Genomic DNA, 21,079 nt, shown 5'->3' with positions numbered 1-21,079 from the left:
TCTATGAGTTAGAGCTTTTTAGATTCCACATATAGGTGAGGTCATGTGGTATTTGTCTTTCTGTGCCTGGCTAATTTCATTTAGCATAATGTCCTCCAGTTTCGTCCATGTTGTCACAAATGACAGGGTTTCCTCCTTTTCTATGGCGGAATAGTATTCCATTGCATATGTACCACATTCTCTTTATCCATTCATTTGTTGATGGACACTCAGGCTGATTCCATATCTTGGCTATTGTGAATAGTGCTGCAATGAATATGGGAGTGTAGATCTCTCTTCAACATAGTGATTCCAATTCCTTTTTTTTTTTTTTTTTTTGAGACAGAGTCTCGCTTTGTTGCCCAGGCTAGAGTGAGTGCTGTGGCGTCAGCCTAGCTCACAGCAACCTCAAACTCCTGGGCTCAAGCAATCCTGCTGCCTCAGCCTCCCGAGTAGCTGGGACTACAGGCATGCGCCCCCATGCCCGGCTGATTTTTTTCTATATATATTAGTTGGCCAATTAATTTCTTTCTATTTATAGTAGAGACAGGGACTCACTCTTGCTCAGGCTGGTTTCGAACTCCTGACCTCGAGTAATCCACCCACCTTGGCCTCCCAGAGTGCTAAGATTACAGGTGTGAGCCACCGTGCCCAGCCTCCAATTCTTTTGGATACCCAGAATTGGGATTGTAGGATGTTATTTTAGACAGGATAGTGAGGGAAGACCTCTCTGAGGAAGGGACATTTAAGTAGAGACCTGAAGGAAGTAAGGAAGAGACAGCCATGAGGCTATCTGGAGAAAGAGGTTTCTGGACAGAAAGAACAGTAAAGAGTTTAGAATCTGACCTTATTAAAACAGGAAGGGGCTGCGCTTGGTGACTCACGCCTGTAATCCTAGCACTCTGGGAGGTTGAGGCGGGAGGATTGCTTCAGCTCAGGAGTTCTCATGAGAAACCAACCTGAGCAAGAGCAAGACCCCATCTCTACAAAAAATAGAAAAAGTAGCGGACTGTGGTGGCACATGCTTGTAGTCCCAGCTACTCGGGAGGCTGAGGCAGAAGGATTGCTTAAGCCCAGGAGTTTGAGGGTGCTGTGAGCTAGGCTGATGCCACGGCACTCTAGCCCAAGCAACAGAGTGAGACCCTGCCTCAAAAAAAAAAAAAAATGTCTAACTGCAATAATACGGTTAAAATATGATGGAGGCTGGGGCTAGGATGGTAATAATGGGAAAGATGAAAAGTGAGTGAATCCTGCATATATATATTTTTTAATTTTTTTCAATCAGCTTTCTCAGGTTGAAAAATTATGTATATATTTTGAAGACTGAATCAAGATGATATATTGACGGACGGATGTGGGGGGTGAGAAAAAGAGAGGGTCAACTGGAAGAATGGAGTTGCCATTTGCTGAGATGAGGACTGGGGAGCGAAACAGGTTTGGGTGGGAGTACTTCAAACCACCTCCCTCTGTGGGCCTTGCCATTGGAGCCTGTGAGTCCTACAATCAGGAATTCCTTTGTGTTAAGGCCCTGAAGGTCCCTGCCAGCTGGGAAGGCAATGCATTAAGCTATTATCGTCCATTTACACTGCAGTTGAGATTCATTTACTAGATCAGCCACAGGAGGGCAGGGCCATAAGATAAAGACACATCAGAAACAAACATCCTTATCACATCTTGGGCCCTGGTCCCAGCTGTGTTCTCCATCGGAGCCAGCAATGGCATTCCCCACAGAGGGCAGATTGCAAAAAGCCACGTGTTCCACCTGAGTCCAGCAGAAACTCAAGCAGTGGGTCTCAGTCCTGGCTGCATAGTAGAAACACTGGAGGAGCGTCTCAAAATCCTGAAGCCCAGGCCCCACCCCAGATCAATTATATCAGAATTCCTAGGGGTGGGGCCTGAGCATTGGTATTTTTAAAAGCCTCCGATGATTTAAAAGTGCAGCCAAGAAGAAGAACCACTGAGCTAAAGGAACCCTAGGCTTGTCACCCTGAGCCACGGAGGCAATTTGTTGGCAGCAGATGATATAGCACAATGAAATCCAGTGCTGGAGATTGCTGCAGAAAGTGATTACAGTATTGATTGTTCATGGAGTCGATAAATGCCTTTGTGTTACATAGCCAGGTGCTCTGATACTGGGCAGGGTCTGCAGGCTGAGGCAGGAGCAAGAGGAAGGGGCAAGATAGAAAGATCTATAGCCACGCTGAGGCAGCTCTGCTTGACTCCATCTCTACAGTCATCGCAAGTTCCACCAATGTGCCACAAACATGAGGCAGGTGGAATCTTCATTCTACCTGACAGTCACCTTCTCTCTTCTCTGTGATCATCTGCCCTCAGATTCCTCCATGGCACAATGTGGAATGAAGTATCTCTAGAGACTTGAATGGGCCATGCAGTCTATCCTTCACTTTTACATTGAAACAGAGGCCCAGGAAGATACTTTACCCAAAGTATCAAAATAATTGAGTAGCAGAGCCAAAACCAGAACCCAGATTTCCTGAGTCTTGCATGGGTGATTATGCCTCTACAGCAAGCTGAAGCTGGGAGTCCCTTCCTGATCTTTCATCCACTGGTTCTGGTTCTACCTTGGTCCTATGTGATGGATTCCAACAAATGAAGCAGAATCTCAACTGGTATCCTTTTATGTATTCACCACAGTGGAGGGGACAACATCCTTGCTATCCCTACCCCACATCTGAGATTAGATCCTGCCCTAGAGACTCTTGGTACCACTGCAAACCACGATTCTGATATTAATATTTATGGGAGCAAACCACAAAGGAGGAAGTGGAATTGCCATTGTTTTCAGGGATTACAATTCATTTCCGGGTGTCTGTTTCAGAGTTATTTTCAGCTTGTTTGTGCTTCATTCCTCATTGACCCTTGTCCTGTTGGTCTCTAAGACTCCATTCTGTTCTCAGTCTTCAGCCTTGATCGTTGATCATGACTCACTCATTGCCAGCTGGTCTCTGCTAGATGTTACAGAGTCATGTCTAGCCTTATGCTTAGACACAGGTGAGGCCTGCCTTGCAGTGTGATACGAGGGGGCTCCCAAAGGTCCCCCTGTTCCAAAGCATCTTCAAAGCTCGGCTGTGGAGCCTGAAGTTCTTAATATTAGGGTCATTCCTTTGAATGAAAATATTGAGAATTGGGAAGGCTTTGGTCAAAATGTGAATGTGGTACCAGGGAGGGGTAACAAACACACTTTAGGGGTGAGCAAATTATAGGCCTGTATGGGCCAAATCTTGCCCACCAGCTGTTTTTGTAAATAAAGCTTTATTGGAACACGGCCATGATCTTCATTTATATAAATTGCCCATGTCTGCTTTTGTGCTACCATATATGGCCTGCAAAGCCTAAAATATTGATTCTATGGCCCTTTACAGAAAAAGTTTGCTGATCCCTGCACTAACTCATTAGCATGCACCAACCCACTGTTTCTAAAACTTGCCTGATGGTAAGAATCACTGAGGAGTGCTTGTTAAAACAGATGCCTAGGCCCATACCAGACTTGAAAAGTAAGAGTCTCTGGGAGAGTGGGGCCCAGGAAGATGTCCTGATTCACAAAGCATAAATTAATTGAGTGCCTTAAGGCTGGGACATCTGAGCTCTTCACTGACCCTATTTTGCCTTCAAGCAGCTGGGAGTCTCATTTTGCAACAGGCATCCTTTCTGGCTAAAATGAATTTTGGCTTGAAACCCAGGACTAGAATTGTTAAGTACCTCTGGGGCCACTGTATACCCCTTGAAGCAGTTCGGTGAAATAAGGAATAGAAGAGAGAGTCTGCCTACCCCTCAGGGCTGAATTCAGCAGCTGGTGATTTTTTAATTGGGTGGCTGTATTGGTACAGATGTCAGCGTTGTGATCACTCATATCTTGATGAAAGGCAGGTATATGGTCAAACGGCCAACCGTTTTAGTGAAAGGTAGGGCCCCACTTTGATAACGGTGAAAGGATGAAGCTCACGTTCCTGAACGCAGTGCCTTAGACTGTTCGGCCATCCCAACAGCAGCAAAACTCACGTTCCTGAAGCTTTGCTTCCTGATTCACCTTCCTGCTGGCTCATTGTCTTTGACACCTGAGCCTACTCATAATCAATTCCCCTAGCAACCACTGTGGATGTCTAGGACAATAGAGGGCTATCCTGGTTTCACCAGATCACTGATAAGGGAACCAGGGTGCCTTCCTTCCTGCAGACAAAACTGCCTAGAGATGAATATGTCCTCTTGCTGACTTCCAAAGCCCCCCACAAGCCACACTCGACTCTCTAAGTGCCGATCTCCAATATCACCTTCTTTTGCACTTGGTGGTTCTGTCCACAGCTCCCTGCACACACTGGGCTTGTTCCTACTCCTGGACTCACGTCATGCTGTTTCCTCCCATCCCCACCCTTCAGGGCCCCCAGTGTCCCTTTAGATGAGCTAAACGCCATATCTTCTTTATTTTTATTTACTTATTTTTTTGCCGTCTCTTCTTTAAAGCTCAGTTCAAATTCTACCTTTATTGTGCATCCTTCTCTAACTCTTCCATTTCCCTCCCTGGATTCCCTATAGTACTGTTAATCCACCCTGTCATAGCTCATCTCCCCAACAAAGTTGTACAAGCAGAAATGACATTTTATATTAGCACGTCTTCTCCTACATCAAGCACATAGTAGGCACAACATAAAATATTAGTTGATTACTAATTAAAGATCAATAATTAGTTCATTAACTCAGCAAATATGGTTTGAGTACTTACGATCTGCCAAGCATTACACCCCAAGAAGCTCTGTAGAAAACCAGTGTTTCTGCAGGTGTTCTCATTATTTTGGCTTTTTTTCTGGGTAGGTGACTCCAAGCAGAGGGGATTCAGGCTTTTTGAGTACAGGCTAAGCTTTCAGAACCAGAAAACTAGGGTTTCATTTGAAGAGATTGTCTGGGCTTGCTTTGCCAGGGTCATTCTAGGTCATAGCCCAGTACTTTATCTATTTTAAAATATTTATTGAGGATCTAATATGTGCCAATGTCTAAGGGTACCAAAATTAACGAATATTTAGATAATCATGGGGAATAATTGGTAATTCAAAGGTTAGGGAACATCCTTAAATACATAGAAGCTTAATAAGTGGCTGTCTATGCGGTATGTTTTGAAGGGCCCTGGGAAAGGACTCCTGTACCCCTGAAAATACTTCCCCAACTGTCTGCCATGATGAGTCCCTCTGTTAAAAGGAAAATGTCATCTGAAAGAGACCACATATCAGAATCATTTGGGGAGCCTTTTCAAAAGAGCAACACCAGGGCCCCATCTCCAGAGCTTCTAATTCAATTAGTCAGGACTAGAGTACAAATATCAATATTTTTAAGAGCTTCCCAGGTGGTTCTAATGTATAATCAGGGTTAAGAACTATGGTATATAGGAGGAGGTATAGACCATTATCAGCCATAGAATGTAGAAGCTGGAAGGAGTCTAAGAGGTTGTCTGGTCCAGTGTTTCCTAAATTTTGCTGATCAAAAGAATCATACTACAAATACAGATTCCTGGACCATATCCTGGACCTACTGGAAGGTTGTCTTCTAGAAGAAGTGGTAATCAAGATTTAACAAGACAAGAGTTCAGTAAGAGGCAGCAGTCTCCTTGCATCCATGACATGCCAAGTGCCTGCTGTGAACACAGTACAATTCTCTGTGATGCATGGGGTATAACATTGAACATATGTTGGAGGTCTTCAAGAAGCTTTCCTGATAGCTTGAGAGAGAAGATTCTTTCAGATGAGTCTTGTTACTCATGGTAGTTATGTTCTATAAAGTCACCGTGAACAGTGAATTAGTGAATACTGAACTGTGGCCCCAATATTTCACAGATTATGATCTTAAATCCCAAAGGCAATTCATCTTGGAAGATTCTATATTTATTTCACAAGGAGAAAATGAGGTTCACAAGTGTGAAGTAACTTGCCTGAGGCTGCCCCACTCACAGTTGCCAGAGTTGGACCCCTTCCAACTGGCTCCCTAACGAGTGCTTGTTTCTTATACTACACGGCACTGCCCCTATTGTCTCCATCTTCTGGTCATCTCTCCTACCCAAGTACTAACCAGGGCCCGACCCTGCTTAGCTTCCGAGATCAGATGAGATTGGGTGCATTTAGGGTGGTATGGTCGCAGAGCCTCTGGAGCGTTGCCTTGTCTGACCTCGGCTGGGAACGTGTGCATTGGGCAACTCAAATTTCTCACACTCTGCACATGTCTGCAAATGACCAGGAAAGCGCTGTATTGATTTTTGGGGTTACAAATAAATTTTAGGGGGTAGGCAAATTTGCAAACATGGAATATGCAAGTAATGAGGATGGACTGTATGTGGATGCAACACTGACATTCTGTCAGGATGCAATGGTTTGGCCACACCGGTTGTAAAATAATGATGGATTCTTTCACTAATTGGTAAATAGCCACTGCCCTAAGCTTCCTGGGTGCCACCTGACCTCTCCCCTGGACCTCCTTACAAATGTAGATAAAGGGGTAACACCTAACACAGTCAGGTGGCCTTCAAGACTCTGTTCCAATGCTATTATTGACTTATATTCTGATTGGTTGGCACCTATGGTACAGTGTTTTGACTGTCTCCCCTGTGTACATGTGCTCATCCACTTCTATGATCCAAAAGTTTAGACAGCACAAGGCCAAGAACTGGAATGTAAGCTCTGTGAGGGCAAGAACCATTTCTATCCCGTGCACTGCTATATTCTCAGCCTATAAGAGTGCCTGGAATAGTATGCATTCAATAAATGCTTGATGAATGAATGAATGAGTGGATTAGAAACTCTCATTAAGGGTAGTCAGGCAAAGTTGTTTGGAAGACTTGAGTATCAAGCCAGGTCTTAAAGAAAATAGACATGTATTAGAAGAGATATGGAATAGTACAAGGACAAAAGTCAGGGAAGTAAGATCTAAGAAATTTACCTAAGAAAGAGGAGAAGAAGGAAATGTAGCAAAGAAAAGAGGAGAAGAAGGAAATGTACCTAAGAAGGAGGAGAAGGAAAGCAGCCTGGCCATGGCAAAGGGGCCGTGGGATAGGACATGTGGAGGCATCAGAACTGGGAAGCAAGGGAGTGTTGGAGGCACTGGGATCAGAAAGTTGGGACAGAGATTGGGAGGAGTGTCAGGCTCTTCATTCCAAACCTATGTTTGGATGGTTGAGTTTAGTTGGGGTTGCTTTGGTGGACAGAAGCTGAGTTTCCTTCATTCCTTCAATAATATTTATTCGTGTCTACTCTGTGCCAGGTGCTGGGGATATGGCAGGAACAAAATACAGTCCCTACCCTCACAGAGCTGACATTCTAATGAGGAAGATAGACAATAAACACACAAATATAGTATTTCATGGGAATGTAAAGTAGTACAGCCACTCTGCAAAACAGCCTGGCAGTTTCTTAATAAACTAAACATACACTTACTATATGACCTAGCAATTGTACTCTTGGGCATTTATGCCAGATAAATGAAAATTTATGTTCACCAAAAACCTGTACACGAACATTTATAGCATCTTTATTTGTAGTAGTTCAAAACTGGAAACAACCCAGATGCCCTTCAGTTGGTGAATGATTAAATAAAATGTGGTACATCCATACCATGGAATACCACTCAGCAATAAAAAAGGAACAAAATACTGATACCTGTGATAAGTTGGATGAATTTCAAGGGCATTAGGCTGAGTGAAAAAAAGCCAGTCCCAAAAGGTCATATACTATATTATTCCATTTATATAATATTACAGAATGATAAAATTACAGAAATGGAGAACAAAATTAGTAGTTGTCAGGGATTGGGGGCAGGTGTGGTTATAAAACGGTGACATGAGGGATCCTTTTGGTGATAGACTTATCAAGTATCTTGGCTGTGTTAGTGGATAGATAAACCCATATATGTGATAAAATTCACATTGAACTATACACATATATTTAATTCATGTTGATTTCTTGGTTTTGATATTGTACTATAGTTATGTAAGATGTAACCATTAGGAGAAACAGGGTGAAGGGTACATGAGATGTCTCTGTACTACCTTTGCAATTTCCTGTGAATCTATAATGATTTCAAAAGAAAAGTTAAAAAAATATAACATTCTGATGAAAAAGGAAACAGTATCAGGAGATAGTGATAGGTAGATGCTATTTCAGAAAGGGGAATCAAGGAAGGCTTCTGCAAAGAGTGACTTTTGAGGAGGCCAAATTAACAGAGTAATCTACACTGGGTCTTTCATTGGACTAGTAAATTCTAACCATACAACAAGCATGTTTTGGGGGGAGACAGGAGATTAGGGAGTTGGGGATTGACTGCCCACTAGGCAACTGCAAATGTCCAGTAAAATGGGGACGAGGGGACTTTTGGTAACACCAATGGAGGTGTTTACCCAGAGACAGAGAATTGGAACTGAGAAAGGCCCATCTGCCTGGGAGCATTGTGTGTATGTGTATGAGAGAGTGCACGTGTGAGTGCATGTAAGTATATGTGTATGTGTGTATGTGTGTCAGTGTATGTGTGAATGTACTGTGTGAGTATATGAGTGTGAATGTATGAGTGTCTATGTGTGTGAGTGTATGTATGTGTGAGTGTGTACGTGTGCAAGTGTGTGTGTGTGAGGTTTACACTGGCACTGAAGAGGGCTGGGGGCTATGGGGAGAGGCAGGTATTTGAACCACGCCTGATTTGAACCCCATCCCCCAGACTGGTGAGCCCATGCTTTGCACCTGTGCTCTATCCCTGGCTTTGCACATAAATATCATCTGTCTCTGGAAAAGCTTTCCCTCTATCTCTGCCTGGGAAATCCTGCCCCATTCCTCAAGGTTCAGCTCAGGTGCAGCCTCCTCTATGAAGCCTCCCCTGGTTTCATGTCCTTGCCCACAACAGATGCGACCTCTCCTGTGGTTATTGAGTGCTGGGGCACAGAGGGGTCTTGGAGATTCGAGGAAGGGACAGATAGGCTGGAGAGCTCTGAGTTTTGCACATAGAAGTTTTGCACATGTGAGTTAAGACTGCTATAAGGATGTAACCTAGTAATGGACACCAGGCTTTTTGAATCCAACCCTTGAGAAGAAGGGCCTGGAGATATTTACTTTTAGTAAGTAGTCCTGGTGACTATTATGATCAGGTTTGTTTAGGAGACACTGCTCTTTAAACCTCTCAATTTACAGAGGAGAAAATACGTTCAGAAAAGAGAACTGACTCACCTAAGGTCACACAGTTCGTGACTGTAACAGGACAAAGATGAACCTGTTTGTCCAACTGTACTTCCCAGCAATTTTCTATTAAATTTCCTCACATATAGTGCTGTGTCTCATACATTGTAGGTCACTTAGTAAATATCTGTATGAATGAATGGATAATATTAGCACGCACCATCTTCTAGGACTTTATGAAAGCTGGACACACTGGATAGGTAAATTTCAATGGGACACAGCCAAAAAGAGGCAGAAAATATATTTGGGACTGAGGCAGCCTTCAAAATCCTCAGCCTTAGACATGAGAACAGACATGATGTTTAGAGAGTATTCTTTAAGTCTACTCCTTGGCTCACATGTTGGTCCTAGTCTCTGACTCCCCCTCTCCCCCCTACTTCTGTTGCTTTGCAATATAGGGTCAGCTCTTCTCGGTGAGGAGGAAGGACAGATGGCAAAGAGGCTCACTCACCTGATGAGTGTGCAGAACTGTAAGAACGATGAATTCCTTAGCGCTCCTACAGAGAAAAGAGGGAACAGGAGAGTAGTGTATCATGCACTAGGTATTCATCTAGTACAAGAAGCAACACCAGAATTTTCCCCTGGGCTGCATTCAGGTATATGGATTAGGACAGAGGGCAATATGAGAATCTGCACGGATGCCTTGCATCCCATCATTCGTGGAGGCCGACACAAACCATCCATATAGGTTCGCACAGGCATCTGAAGATGGCATTACCATTACCTCTGTGGTTGTCATTTTTCAGGTCTTCGTTTTGTATTCCTTCTCACATTCTCTCTGTAGAAATACCCAAACCTTAGGAGCAATTTTATCTGTAGACCAGAAAATTCTCAAGGAAAACTAAAGGACTGAATTATGGAACTCAAAGTCAGAGAGTCCTGGGAACCATGTACGATGATTATTGGTAATTTGGTATTTAAGCAAGAGGAGAAATTCAAAGGAAAAACCCAAAGGAGGTCATTTGGTCATCATGACTCATGCTCAGCAGATTTGTTTTAATTGAGGGACCAAAAAATGAGAGCCAGGGAGCAACAGATGGAAGCCAAGACTCTCCAGATAGCAAATATTCAAAAGGATGAAGAATTTGAAATTCTTCCGGCAAAAATTATGTCAATGATCAAAGAGGCTGTGAGGTATGAAAATGCTCTCCCAGGAATACATAATTGTTTAAAAGAACTAAAAGAAATGGAAATAGTTTGCCTTGAAGGAGCTTCCCCTCTCCTTGTTGGCCTTTTTCAAATGTTCACGGGAACAAAGGTATTCAAGAAATGGAGTCAGTTGATTCTGGGTATTCAAGAAATGCCAATCCCAGAAGTTGATTCTGGGTATTCAAGAAATGCCACGGCCCTCTGCTCAAGGACTTTGAGCATTTCCCACATTTGGCAAGGCAAACTACAGGGACCAATCACCCCAGGATCTGGAAAGTTCCCAGGAGAAGTCAGGAGTTGTGTTCTAGGGAAAACACCAAGGAAAATCCTTTGTCTTGAACAGGGAAGGGGCATAACATAAGTTGCATTATGTGACTTGTCTGCTCCAGCCCTTGCCATTCTCCCCATTTCATTTAGAACAAAGCCATAGTCCTTGTCGTGGCTTACAGGGCTCTCCATTATATGGACCTATCTTTTACAATGATCTCCTTTCCTTACCTGACTCCAGACCTACTGGCTTCTCCCTTGTTCCTCAATCATGCCAGACACACTCCTGCCACGGGGCCTTTGCATTGGCTCTTCTCTCTTTCTCCAACACCCTCTCCTCCTTCAAGTTTTTCTTCAAATGCCACCCTTTCAATGAGGCCAACGCTAGCCCTGCTGTTTAAAGCTGCATTCTGCACCCCTGTGCCCCGCACCCCTGATCCTCTTTACTTGTATCTACTTTCTGTTCTCCAATAACATTTAACAACCACTAATATACTATACAATTACTTATTTATCATGTTTACTGCTTATGGCATGTCTTTTTTCACTAAAATGTAAACTTCAATAAGCCAGTATTTTTGTCCATCTTATTTACTGCTGTATCTTCAGTGCCTAGAATAGTGCCTGGTTCATAGTAGACACTTAATAATAAATATTATTTATTTATTATTGAATGAATGAATTTATTTATTATTGAATGAATGAATAAATAAATGAATGACACATGGGCCCCTGAGGTTATCAAAAGAGTGAGCTATGTTTAACCCTGCGGGAGCTCCAGACTCCCTCACAAAATCAGGCTACCTCATTCTAAGGCACAAAGATATCCACTAGAAGCAAAGCAGTGACTTCCAAGAGCTCAAGCTGAAAAAGCTCCAACATGCCCTGATGGAGTTGAAAGAACTTACCCCATATTAGTGTGGTAATGGAGGGTGAAGGGGGGAAGGCAGGGGGTGGGGAAATGCAATGGACAACTGAACTTGGAGAAGAGATAAAGTCAAAGTCATTAGGGACCAGACACATTTCAAGGTATTGAGCTGGAGGCGAAGCACGCCAAGGAAGACCTCTGGACTTAAGAAGGAGCATTCCAACCCTTCCAGGGCTAGTAAGAGGGCGCTGTTCCACACGCAGAATATGAAGTCTACCTTTGAAGGCAAAGGAAGAGATCTGAGACCAGATGGGCTTTTAGGGGCCCCACAAAGGTGAGTGGCATGAAAACACTCTGAACCAAGAAGGATTGAAGGAGAGGGAGGCAGAGATGGAGCCAGACTATGTGAGGCTAGCAAGGGTTGGGGGGCGGGGTGAGAGAGCGCAGGCACATGCACATGGTTTCATTTGGAGGGAGATAGCCAAGGTATCCAAAACTCAGGTTAGCCTGTGGAATTTAGAGCCTTCACCTCTATTCTCTCATTCCTTACCAACTAATCTATGCCAGGGTGTGTGCATGTGATGTGAGTGTATGGTATAGGAGGGAGGGGTAGGGGAGTGTGTACGGTGTGTGTGTGTGTGCAATGTGTGTAGAGGTAAGGGAAGGGCAAAGGCAATGTGATTACTCTCCACTGAGAGTGGAGTGGGTGGTCCCCCAACACTCCCTTTCTCTCTCACCTGCTTTCATCTGGGGGAGGGGGAGTCATTAAGGGGTCACAAATGCAGTGGGCAGAATCCAAAATGGCAAGTTCCCTTCCTCAACCTGCTGCCCAGGGATTTTGATTTTCTTCGTGTGTGTGTGTGTGTGTGTGTGTGTGTGTGTGTGTGTGTGTGTGTGTGTTTGGGTGGTAGGGGAGGATCAGGAGGAAGCAGGAACAATGTCTTGCTTGCACTTTGCTTATCTCAGAGTGTTCTGGCATGTTGGATTCTCATCAGCCACTTGGTCTGTCCCACTGCACAGGAACTGAAAAACGAAGGGGCTTGGGTGAGATTAGCTGGGTGGAGAGAGGTGGAGGTGAGGCTCTAGGAGGTTCTTCTTTGTGTCTATTCACACCATTGGAAAAGGCTAAGCCTGGATGTCTGAGGGCCCCTAGTGACCCTGAACGTCTAGCCCCTAAGGTTCTTAGTAGCCAGCCCTGTCTGGGGCTTCTTTGCCTGGGAAGATAATCTTCCCTCAGGGTCAGGGAGGACAGTGATAGCCCTATGCCACTGATGAGACAGGGTTGGCAACCCTGCTCAGCTCCTGCCAAGGCCTGAGAGGCCCCTGTTACCTGATGAGTTCTATGAACCTCTCCCTGGGGGCTTCACTCACGTCCTCCTCATTAATAGCCACAATCTGGTCACCAGCCAGGAGCTTGTCCTCAGAGGGGCCTCCTGCAGAGGAGAGGAGAGAGGCATGAGGGCTTAGGGCTACTGCTGGGAAAGCACAAGTCTGGGCAAGTCCCCAGTGCCCGAGAGCTGAAGCGGGTGCTGTGGCCTGCGGGAGGGAGATGATGCAGGCTGAGTAGTGGTGGTGGGGGGTGCTGGGCGAGCTCTCTGCTGTTGCTGCCACTGCTGCCTAGGGCAGACAGAGGGCAGGGGAATGAAGAAAGAGAATGGAGTGGACCTCCTTTAGCTGGGTGTGCTATGGAAGCAAAAGGACCCAAGCCCAGGCCTCATGCTCAGAGGAAGTCAATAAATGCTTTACTGGCTCTGTTCTAAAAAGGAACACGGACTTCCTTCTCATAGGAGGGATTTGCTCAGGCATAAGGAATGACTTCCAGACTACTGGAGGTGGTACAGGTGACAGGAGGAGGTGGAGGAATCTTCTTACTTGAATATTACTCATATTTATTGGTCTGGAATGATTTAGGCCAGGGGACCTCAAACTTTTTAAACAGGGGGCCAGTTCACTGTCCCTCAGACCGTTGGAGGGCCATTGGAGAGGGTGGCGCACATTCCACACATGCGCACTGTGGGCCCTGGACGAGTAGGCTGCTAAGCAGGACAGGCAGCAGAACACCTGGAGGGCCAGATAAATGTCCTTGGCGGGCCGCATGTGGCCCGTGGGCCGTAGTTTGAGGACCCCTGATAGGCATTCACTTGCCTGGAGACAGGGGATGGACTAAGAGACCTAAAGGGTTTTATTTCTTTTTTCAACACTGAGAGATGCCACTGTCAAATAAATGAGAGGAACAAGGTACATATCCCCTGGGCAATTGGATATTTGCTTTCTCTCCTTCCCATCTCTACTGCCAAGGTTAAGAAAGAAAGCAGACCTCTCTGAGGGCCATTCCTGCTTGGCTAGGGTCAAGAGTAGGCGTAAGAGGGCTACCCCAAGGCTGTCCGTTCTCTGATGTTTATGCAACATCTTCTTGGAGAAAAGCTTTTCAGAGACTCGGGGATATTGAAAAGTCAGATCCAGCCTGACTCAAACTTAAAAGAAATGGTTAATACCATGTCCTACTCCCAAACCAGCCTTGACTCTTGCTTGTGTCCACTTTAAACGGCCAGATCCCAACATCTCCCACTCTCCACAAAGACGTATGCTGCCCAAATTCCAAAAACATGAACATACACAGCAAATATGTCACTCCAGAGCACAGCTCAGTGGCTCTGGTGCATGGGGCCTGTGTGCTGAGGATGGCTATGCCAGCACAGCCAGAAGGATTCACTGCTCGAGCAGCAATGGCCCCCAACACATGAGGCCAAGTCTGTCAGCACAGTGACTTTAGGAGAAGAGTATGGTGGTGAAGAGTATACTCTTTGCAGCCAAGCAGACCTGGACTCTAATTCCAAATCTGCAATTCATTAGTTGCATGACCTTGGGTGAGACATTTAATCTGAGTCTCTCTTACCTCATCTGTAAAATGGGGAAGTAACTGTACCTATACATCAGAAGAAGGTTGAGAGGATTAATGAGATGATGAATGTACAGCACTTAAAAGAGTTGATTGGTGTTGGTAAGAATTGAATAAATTGCAATTACTATATCCTCTAATGGACAATTCCTTCAACTCGTTTCATCCTTGTCTCTATCTACTTCTGCCAAAAATGGAATCTCTTAGGTGGGGGCCATTCTCTGTCTCTCTCTATTTCCTTCCTTCCCTCCCACTTCCATCTCTTCCTCCCTCCTTCCTTCCTTCATCCTTCACTTCCTCCCTTTCTTCCTTCTAATGGAAGAGGTCCTCATGGAATTCCCGCATGGACCTTGGCCCTTTGATGAATCTGGTAACATCAGTCTACTACTGCTTTCACGAATGGCTTGTTGGCTTGTTCAACCATAATTGCTCCTCTGTAGGATGCTTCTTTGTCTTTCCTTAGGGCCCCAAATAAAGAACCAAACAAGTCCTCTGCATTCAGGAGCCACCTGGGCCAGAAGTAGCAATGTGAATGAGCCCGAGTCTTTTTTAGGGCTGCGCCTGCCAGTCCCATGGCTTTCTGTGCCTCTTGCCTGGTGCTTTCTCCTCTTTACTCCTCTAATTCCTTCCTCTTCATTCTTATACCTTTTGCAGCTGACCCTCCCTAGGCCTGGGGCCTTCCTTCAGCTGTGCAAATTCTGTCCCATTTGAAGTTAAAGCAGGGGCTCCCGGTGGTCTATTGCTAAGTTTTATCTTTCCCAGGATAAATTTGATTTCTGATCAGAGATTCAAAACCCTTTTGCCAAACTGCATGACTGCCTCTGGAGCCTTAGGTCAGTCACGAACTCCTGTACTGAATTATTATTTTTTTTCTCTGTGCCCTCTAGTTGAAGAGAAAGCTTTTTCCTTTGAGGATTGCAAAATTCATCAAATTTCTGCAAGACCAGTTTGTACTCCGGCTGCTTCTCTTGACTGAGCGAGAAACTGTTGTAAACATCTAAGGCCTCAGGCCCAGCAAGTCAGGAATAAAGCTCCTTTCTGTCTGTCTTTTCTGTCAATGCCTAGCAGATTCAAAACAAAACAGTGCTTCGGCCCTCTCCCATTTCATTCATGATGCCAGGGCTTCACATTTTAGGTGGAGCTTTTGCTCATTCCAGCCCACATGGTCCCACTCAAGCCCTACTTGCCCTACAGGGCATCACATAGGCCCAGGTGCAAACCCTGGCTCTGCTGCTTCCTAGCTGAGGGACTCTGGACAAATCACTTCTCTTCCTCTATGCCTCAGTTTCCTCATTTGTAAAATGGGAATGATATTACTTATTTACCTTGCAGGCTTGGCTGTGAGAATTAAACAAGATGATGTAAGGCACATAGCAGATGCTTAAACAATGGTAGATGTTGTCATTACCACTCAGGCATTCAGAGGTTTCATTCTTCTCTCCCCTGGACAGGGGACAGATCTGGTTCCTGATTCTGGCTGTCTCCTGAGTCTGGCCTTCAATGGCAGACTTATTTAATGAGTAAGTCCAAGTCTCCACAGCCTGCTGGTTGATGGTTGAGAACAACAACTGTGTCTTATAGTTCCCTACAACATTGCTAGGCTTAGAGTAGGCAATATATAAATACTTGTTGAATTGAATTGTATAGGTAATTTCTCATCCAAAGCATTATGGCTCTTCTATGAATGTTCTATGCAAAAGGAAGCTTTATTAAGGCCCAGATTCTATTAAACAATCAATTGCAGCCTCTTTCTAGGGCCCCAAGCATCCTCAATGGTTTGTGTCTGTCAGTCTTAAGAGGCCAGCTCCCCCCACAGGTATTGGTGGGCAAGTCTTCACCCATTTTTCATGAATTCCTCAGCAACACAGTTGGAACACTTGGAAGGTCTGCTCTTTGGGCAGATATGTGAGTGCTGGGGGGTAAGAGTCAGGGCTAGGAGACACTCTGAGGGACACATACCTGGCCTCACAGATCGAACCACCACAGGCTTCTCACTGCCAGCCACGAAGCCAAAGCCATATATAGGGTCTCGGTGAATGGTCACTTGTCGAAGTATCTCTGCTGGCAGCTGCTCACATTCCATATCATTTGCGCTCTCTTCCTGCATCACATGACTGGGGGAAAGGGAAGATGGGAGCAAAACAAGATGCAAAGGGAACTAAACCTCAGAACCAGCGGGGAGGGACATTCGTTAGGGTTCCGGCCCTAGCAGCCAGGAGTTCACAGCTTAGCTTCCTGCATCCTTTGGAATCAACAGAGGTGATGATTGCTTCATCTTTCAGATTGGAGAAAGAAGGATCTAGAAAGCAGAAGCCACTGTCTTCAGGGCTAGAGCCAAGAAACGGGTGTCATGAGCCTGCAATTAGAGTAGGGCTCTTCCTCTAAGATACTGGAACTCCAGAAGAAGCCTAATGTAAATGTTCTGCAGATGGTAACTGGTATCACCTACTGAATTGGCTATGAGCCCCCTAAGGGAAACCAAAGGGAATAGAAAACAAAACAGGCAAGTGAATGGGGAAGAAATGTGAACTTGTTCCAGAATGTGGAGCATCTTCATGAAGTCCTTATGCAATTTTAAACTTGCCTATCTCTTAGGTTACATATAAAAGTAAACTATTTAGGTGGCATATGTAAACAAATGTGCTGTTTAGGCCCATTACCTTATGCAATTGTACATGATGCCAACTTATCTCAGTTAATGAGACACCTGGAAAATGGTTCCTGGGGGCCAGAAGGGGAGCTGCATCCTGGGGCTGCCAGAAAACCTGAAACCCAGAGGAGCTGGGAGAAGAGAAATTGCTGCCCTAACACCTGGGAGAGATTACAGATTGTTCTCCTGATGCCCACAACTTAAGTTACTGAAGCTTAGGAGTTCCATAAGAGCTTTATAAATGTTCTCCATCAAGGGCCAGGGGGAGGCATACTGCAGGCAAGAATGCACCTGAGTATAGTATTCAACTGAAGAGCCCTGAAGGTAAGGGTGTAGGGACACTGGAGCCTGGGAGGGTACTGGAAGGAAAGGAGGTAAAAGAGAGAATGGAAGGTCCAGGGAAAAGGCAGGGCAGGTGGAGGAGAAGGGTCCAGAGCCAAGGGACCCAGAGCTTTAGCCCCTGACTTGGCACTACTACAGCCCCAGGCTTTCAGGCCTGCTGGATGGGCTTAAGTTCTCCAGCCTCTGTATGTATATTCTCTAGAATTAAGGTTCCAGGCAGGGCCCTTTAGAACAAGATACAAAGGGCCAGGAGCTAATTAATCAAACTAGTATAAGGTTTGTAAAAGAAGCAGGAGGTTTTGACACTTTGAGAGTGATGCAATTGTTGATTAGCTAAGAATATCGAATTTAGTAACAAATGGTTTCAAGCAGTTAGGTTGTTTATCAGGACACAAATTCAGTAATTAGAGAGGAGCTTCAGAGCATACGTGGTTGGGGGTGAAGGCAAGAAGATTTAGAGTAATTGGATAGAAGAGAAATTCATAGCCCAGCAAAAGAACCTTGGGCTTCTCTCTAGCATACAAGAACTTGGGAAGGAAGACAGACCGTGGCTGATTTGAATTCAGCCACATCCGCTCTGGCTGCACCCACCCTGGCTTGGAGCCTATCACCCCTTAGGTAGGTAGAAGGGGATGCTAGGATGGGGTCCAGCCTCCAAAAGGCAAATTCAAACACTGGCTCCTTCCCTCTCACACTGGTAAGACAAATAAATGGTCACTTTTCAATGGAAAGTCACTCTGAAGTTGGAATGTGGCTGGTCAGTGTCTTAGACAGGGACCCTTCCAGGACAAGGGTCTCATGAGGGTGGCCACAGGCTGATGCTTCTTTCATTTGTGCTTCTGATGGCAAGCAGGAGCTTGGCCTTGAAGGGAGCCAGAGAACATCTTCCTGCAGCTGCTGTCTTGCCTCACCCCTGGGGCTGCTTCCAAAATGAGCCTTTTGCCTCCTGCCATCAGATCTCATTGGCACTAAAAGGGCCTCTTCTTGGGATGACACTAGCTTATTTCCGACATGGGCACCAGCCAGGGTAGGCTGGAGGATGAGAGCCTGTCAGGCTGCGCAGACTGTGGCTGTGGGGGGCAGGAACACCAGCAAGAAAGACGCAGGTGTGCTGCAGAAGCACTCTGGACACTGTCCTGCACTCAGCGCCACCTTCCCCCAGCTGCCACTGCAGCCGAGGGCTTTGCTCCCTTTTTCCAAGCTGGGGACACTTCAGTCTCCACTGGGCCTTGAGATAGCACCATTTCTGATGAAAACAGGCACTCCTTGAGCCAGAGGAACCAATGGGCAAAGAGCCTTTTGCAACAAAAGTGTTTTGCTTTACTCTTTTTGACTCATGTTAATCAACAAGTATTTATGGTTTTTTTCAGTCTTACTAATTTTATTTTTTTTTATGTCTGCATATTATGGGGGTACAAATGTTTAGGTTACATATGTTGCCCTTGGTCTCCACTCCTAGTCAGAGCTTCAAGCATGTCCATCCCCCAGATGGTGCTCATTGCACTCATTATGTATGTATATACCCATCCCCTCCTCCTTCCACCCATCTGCCCGATGCTCCATAAATGTTATTCCTATATGTGCACTTAGGTGTTGAACAAGTATTTATGGAGTTCCTATTCAGATGGTCCACAGCTCTGGGGGACCCAAGAGAAGTTACAGGTCTCTGCCCTCAAAGAGCTTCCAGTCTAATTGGGGGAGAAAAGACAAGTGTACACTGAACAAGGGAGTTAGAGTGCTGAGACTAGTAGATGAGGTCTAGAAGTTCCAGCTTGTGTGTTCAGAGGAAGGCATGGAGAAGGCTCTGTGGAGGCAGTGGGGATTATGCTGCCTGGCCAGGAAAGGGCAGAGGTGGTGAGAGAGACAATAACCCAAGCTCTGTCTATGAGTGTGCCTTGTCTTCCTGCAGGGGGCCCGGCTATTTCTCCCACAGCCACAGATATGTCTCCAGATGCGACTAGCACACATTCATTCCTGGGTTGTCCCTGACTAAACTGGACTAACTGTCCCTAACTGCATCCTCCCTTGATTCTGCAAGCAGTCCTTTCCTCACACTGCCTGGGCCTTCCCAGGCATCTTGGGACATGGGAGAAGCACCTCCATTAGCAGACCAGAAGGCCATTTTACAATTCAAATACAAGTTGTTCCTTCCCTCCTGGGGTTTACATCTTCCAGTGTCGGCAGCTGAGTCCCTCTGAAATTTGCTAAGTGCCTAGAGACTTGGGAGTGACACTGAAGGCAAGCAATGATGGATGACAGGAGCTCAGCTGTCCATGGGTCACATGACCACCCTCCTGAGGGACAGGCAATTTGACTTTGAAAGATGTTTGGCTTCTGGTCCCTTCAAACAGGACAAGCCTGAACAAAATTATGAAGCAGCCAAAGCTTATCCCCCCTCCAGCTTTGTTTCTGAGACCTGCTGTTTTCTTCTGTTGTTTGCCTCAAAGCATGCAATGCCTTCACTCTGTCCCCTTCCTACCCAAAGTCCCCAAAGCTACCCCTCACCCTGTGCCAGGCTTGCCCTCTCTATTTAGTGACACAGGTAAACCCCCTAGCCTTTCTCTTATGCCTAATGACAATAACATTTTATATCCATGTAGTTCTTGTCATTTTTATACCCATTACCTCATTTGAGAAAAGGTGCTTTCACATCCATTATGTCCTCATAGCCTCTAACTGTCCTGCCAAATAGGCTAGGTGACAGCTCCTCCTCCATCCCAGCCTCCCAAGCAGGAGATGAAGAAATAGAGACTCACAGAGGCTACTAAGCACCTTAGTGACTTGGCTGGGGTCAAATCTCTCGGACAGGACCCACAATTGCAGCACCCCAACCTGCACCCACTGGCTATCCAGAGTCCCCACTGCGGGGCTGCCCCAACCCTACAGCCAGCAGCACTTCACGTCCTGGCCCAGCCTGGATGCTCAGCCCTCATCATAATTAACCTGTCTCTGAGCCTGTTCACTCCACATTGTTGGGAGAATAAAATGAGATCATGACTACAGAAGCACTTAGGAAGGTTAAAGCATATCACACAAATGTAGAAATAGTGATATTACTGGTAGCATTATTCGGGGTGGCCAGAGGAGCAGAGAAAGGGAGCCAATGATAAACTTCACTCGCTTCACACAGCCCAGGCCCTTGCTTCTAGGAGACAGCCTCACAATGCACTCTGTCCCCTCATTTTCCAGGCAGCTCTTTCCCTGACCTAATTGTTAGACAGCCTGGCTCCTTCTGGATGCCCTGACTCCTATGTGGGCTAAATTGATCCCTCCTTCACTGTCCAAAGACGGACTGGTGGCTTGAGCTCATGCTAACAACTGTTGCTACGCAGGATGTGGTTAAACGACAAACGAACCGAGAAGACAGAATGATTCTAAGCTGATGCTCTCCCTCCTTGCACTTTTGGGCAGGAAGATAAAAATGTAACAGTTAAATTTCCAAGCATAGCTTTTAGTTTTCTACCCCTCCTTGCCTTTGGCTCCTTTTTCTTTACATTTGGTTGACTCCTTGGGGAGTCTTGTCATTCCCCTTGAGACTGGCAGGATTGGAACCATGTGCGGCCAATTAGCCCTCTGATGCCAGTAACAGGAGCCTCACTCTCCTGAAAGCTCCAGAGATCCAGCATGGTAGGCTAGCAGCTGGGCCCCCATGAGATGCCATGTTCTCCTGATAGTAGAGATGGCAGCCCTATCCCCGGGGTTCTAAAGTA

At 45.7% G+C, this 21,079-nt stretch overlaps 1 protein-coding gene across 1 annotated transcript in view; it reads right to left on the bottom strand.

Annotated features, from left to right (window-relative positions):
* The window catches only part of FRMPD3 (FERM and PDZ domain containing 3), a 66,799-nt gene extending 50,282 nt beyond the window's left edge, over positions 1-16,517 (bottom strand). The window contains exons 1-3 of the mRNA XM_012750796.2: positions 16,337-16,517; positions 12,809-12,911; positions 9,646-9,691 (exon numbers count right to left, since the gene is read on the bottom strand). Of these exons, the coding sequence (XP_012606250.2) occupies positions 9,646-9,691; positions 12,809-12,911; positions 16,337-16,484 (297 nt within the window). The 5' untranslated portion in view covers positions 16,485-16,517. The remainder of the gene's footprint in view (positions 1-9,645; positions 9,692-12,808; positions 12,912-16,336) is intronic.
* Positions 16,518-21,079: the final 4,562 nt, after the last annotated feature.

The sequence above is a fragment of the Microcebus murinus genome, chromosome X (assembly GCF_040939455.1).
Source record: "Microcebus murinus isolate Inina chromosome X, M.murinus_Inina_mat1.0, whole genome shotgun sequence".
NCBI classification, from domain to species: Eukaryota; Metazoa; Chordata; class Mammalia; order Primates; family Cheirogaleidae; genus Microcebus; species Microcebus murinus.
The sequence above is the reverse complement of the archived record's forward strand: the minus strand, read 5'-3'. Positions and strand labels throughout refer to the sequence as shown.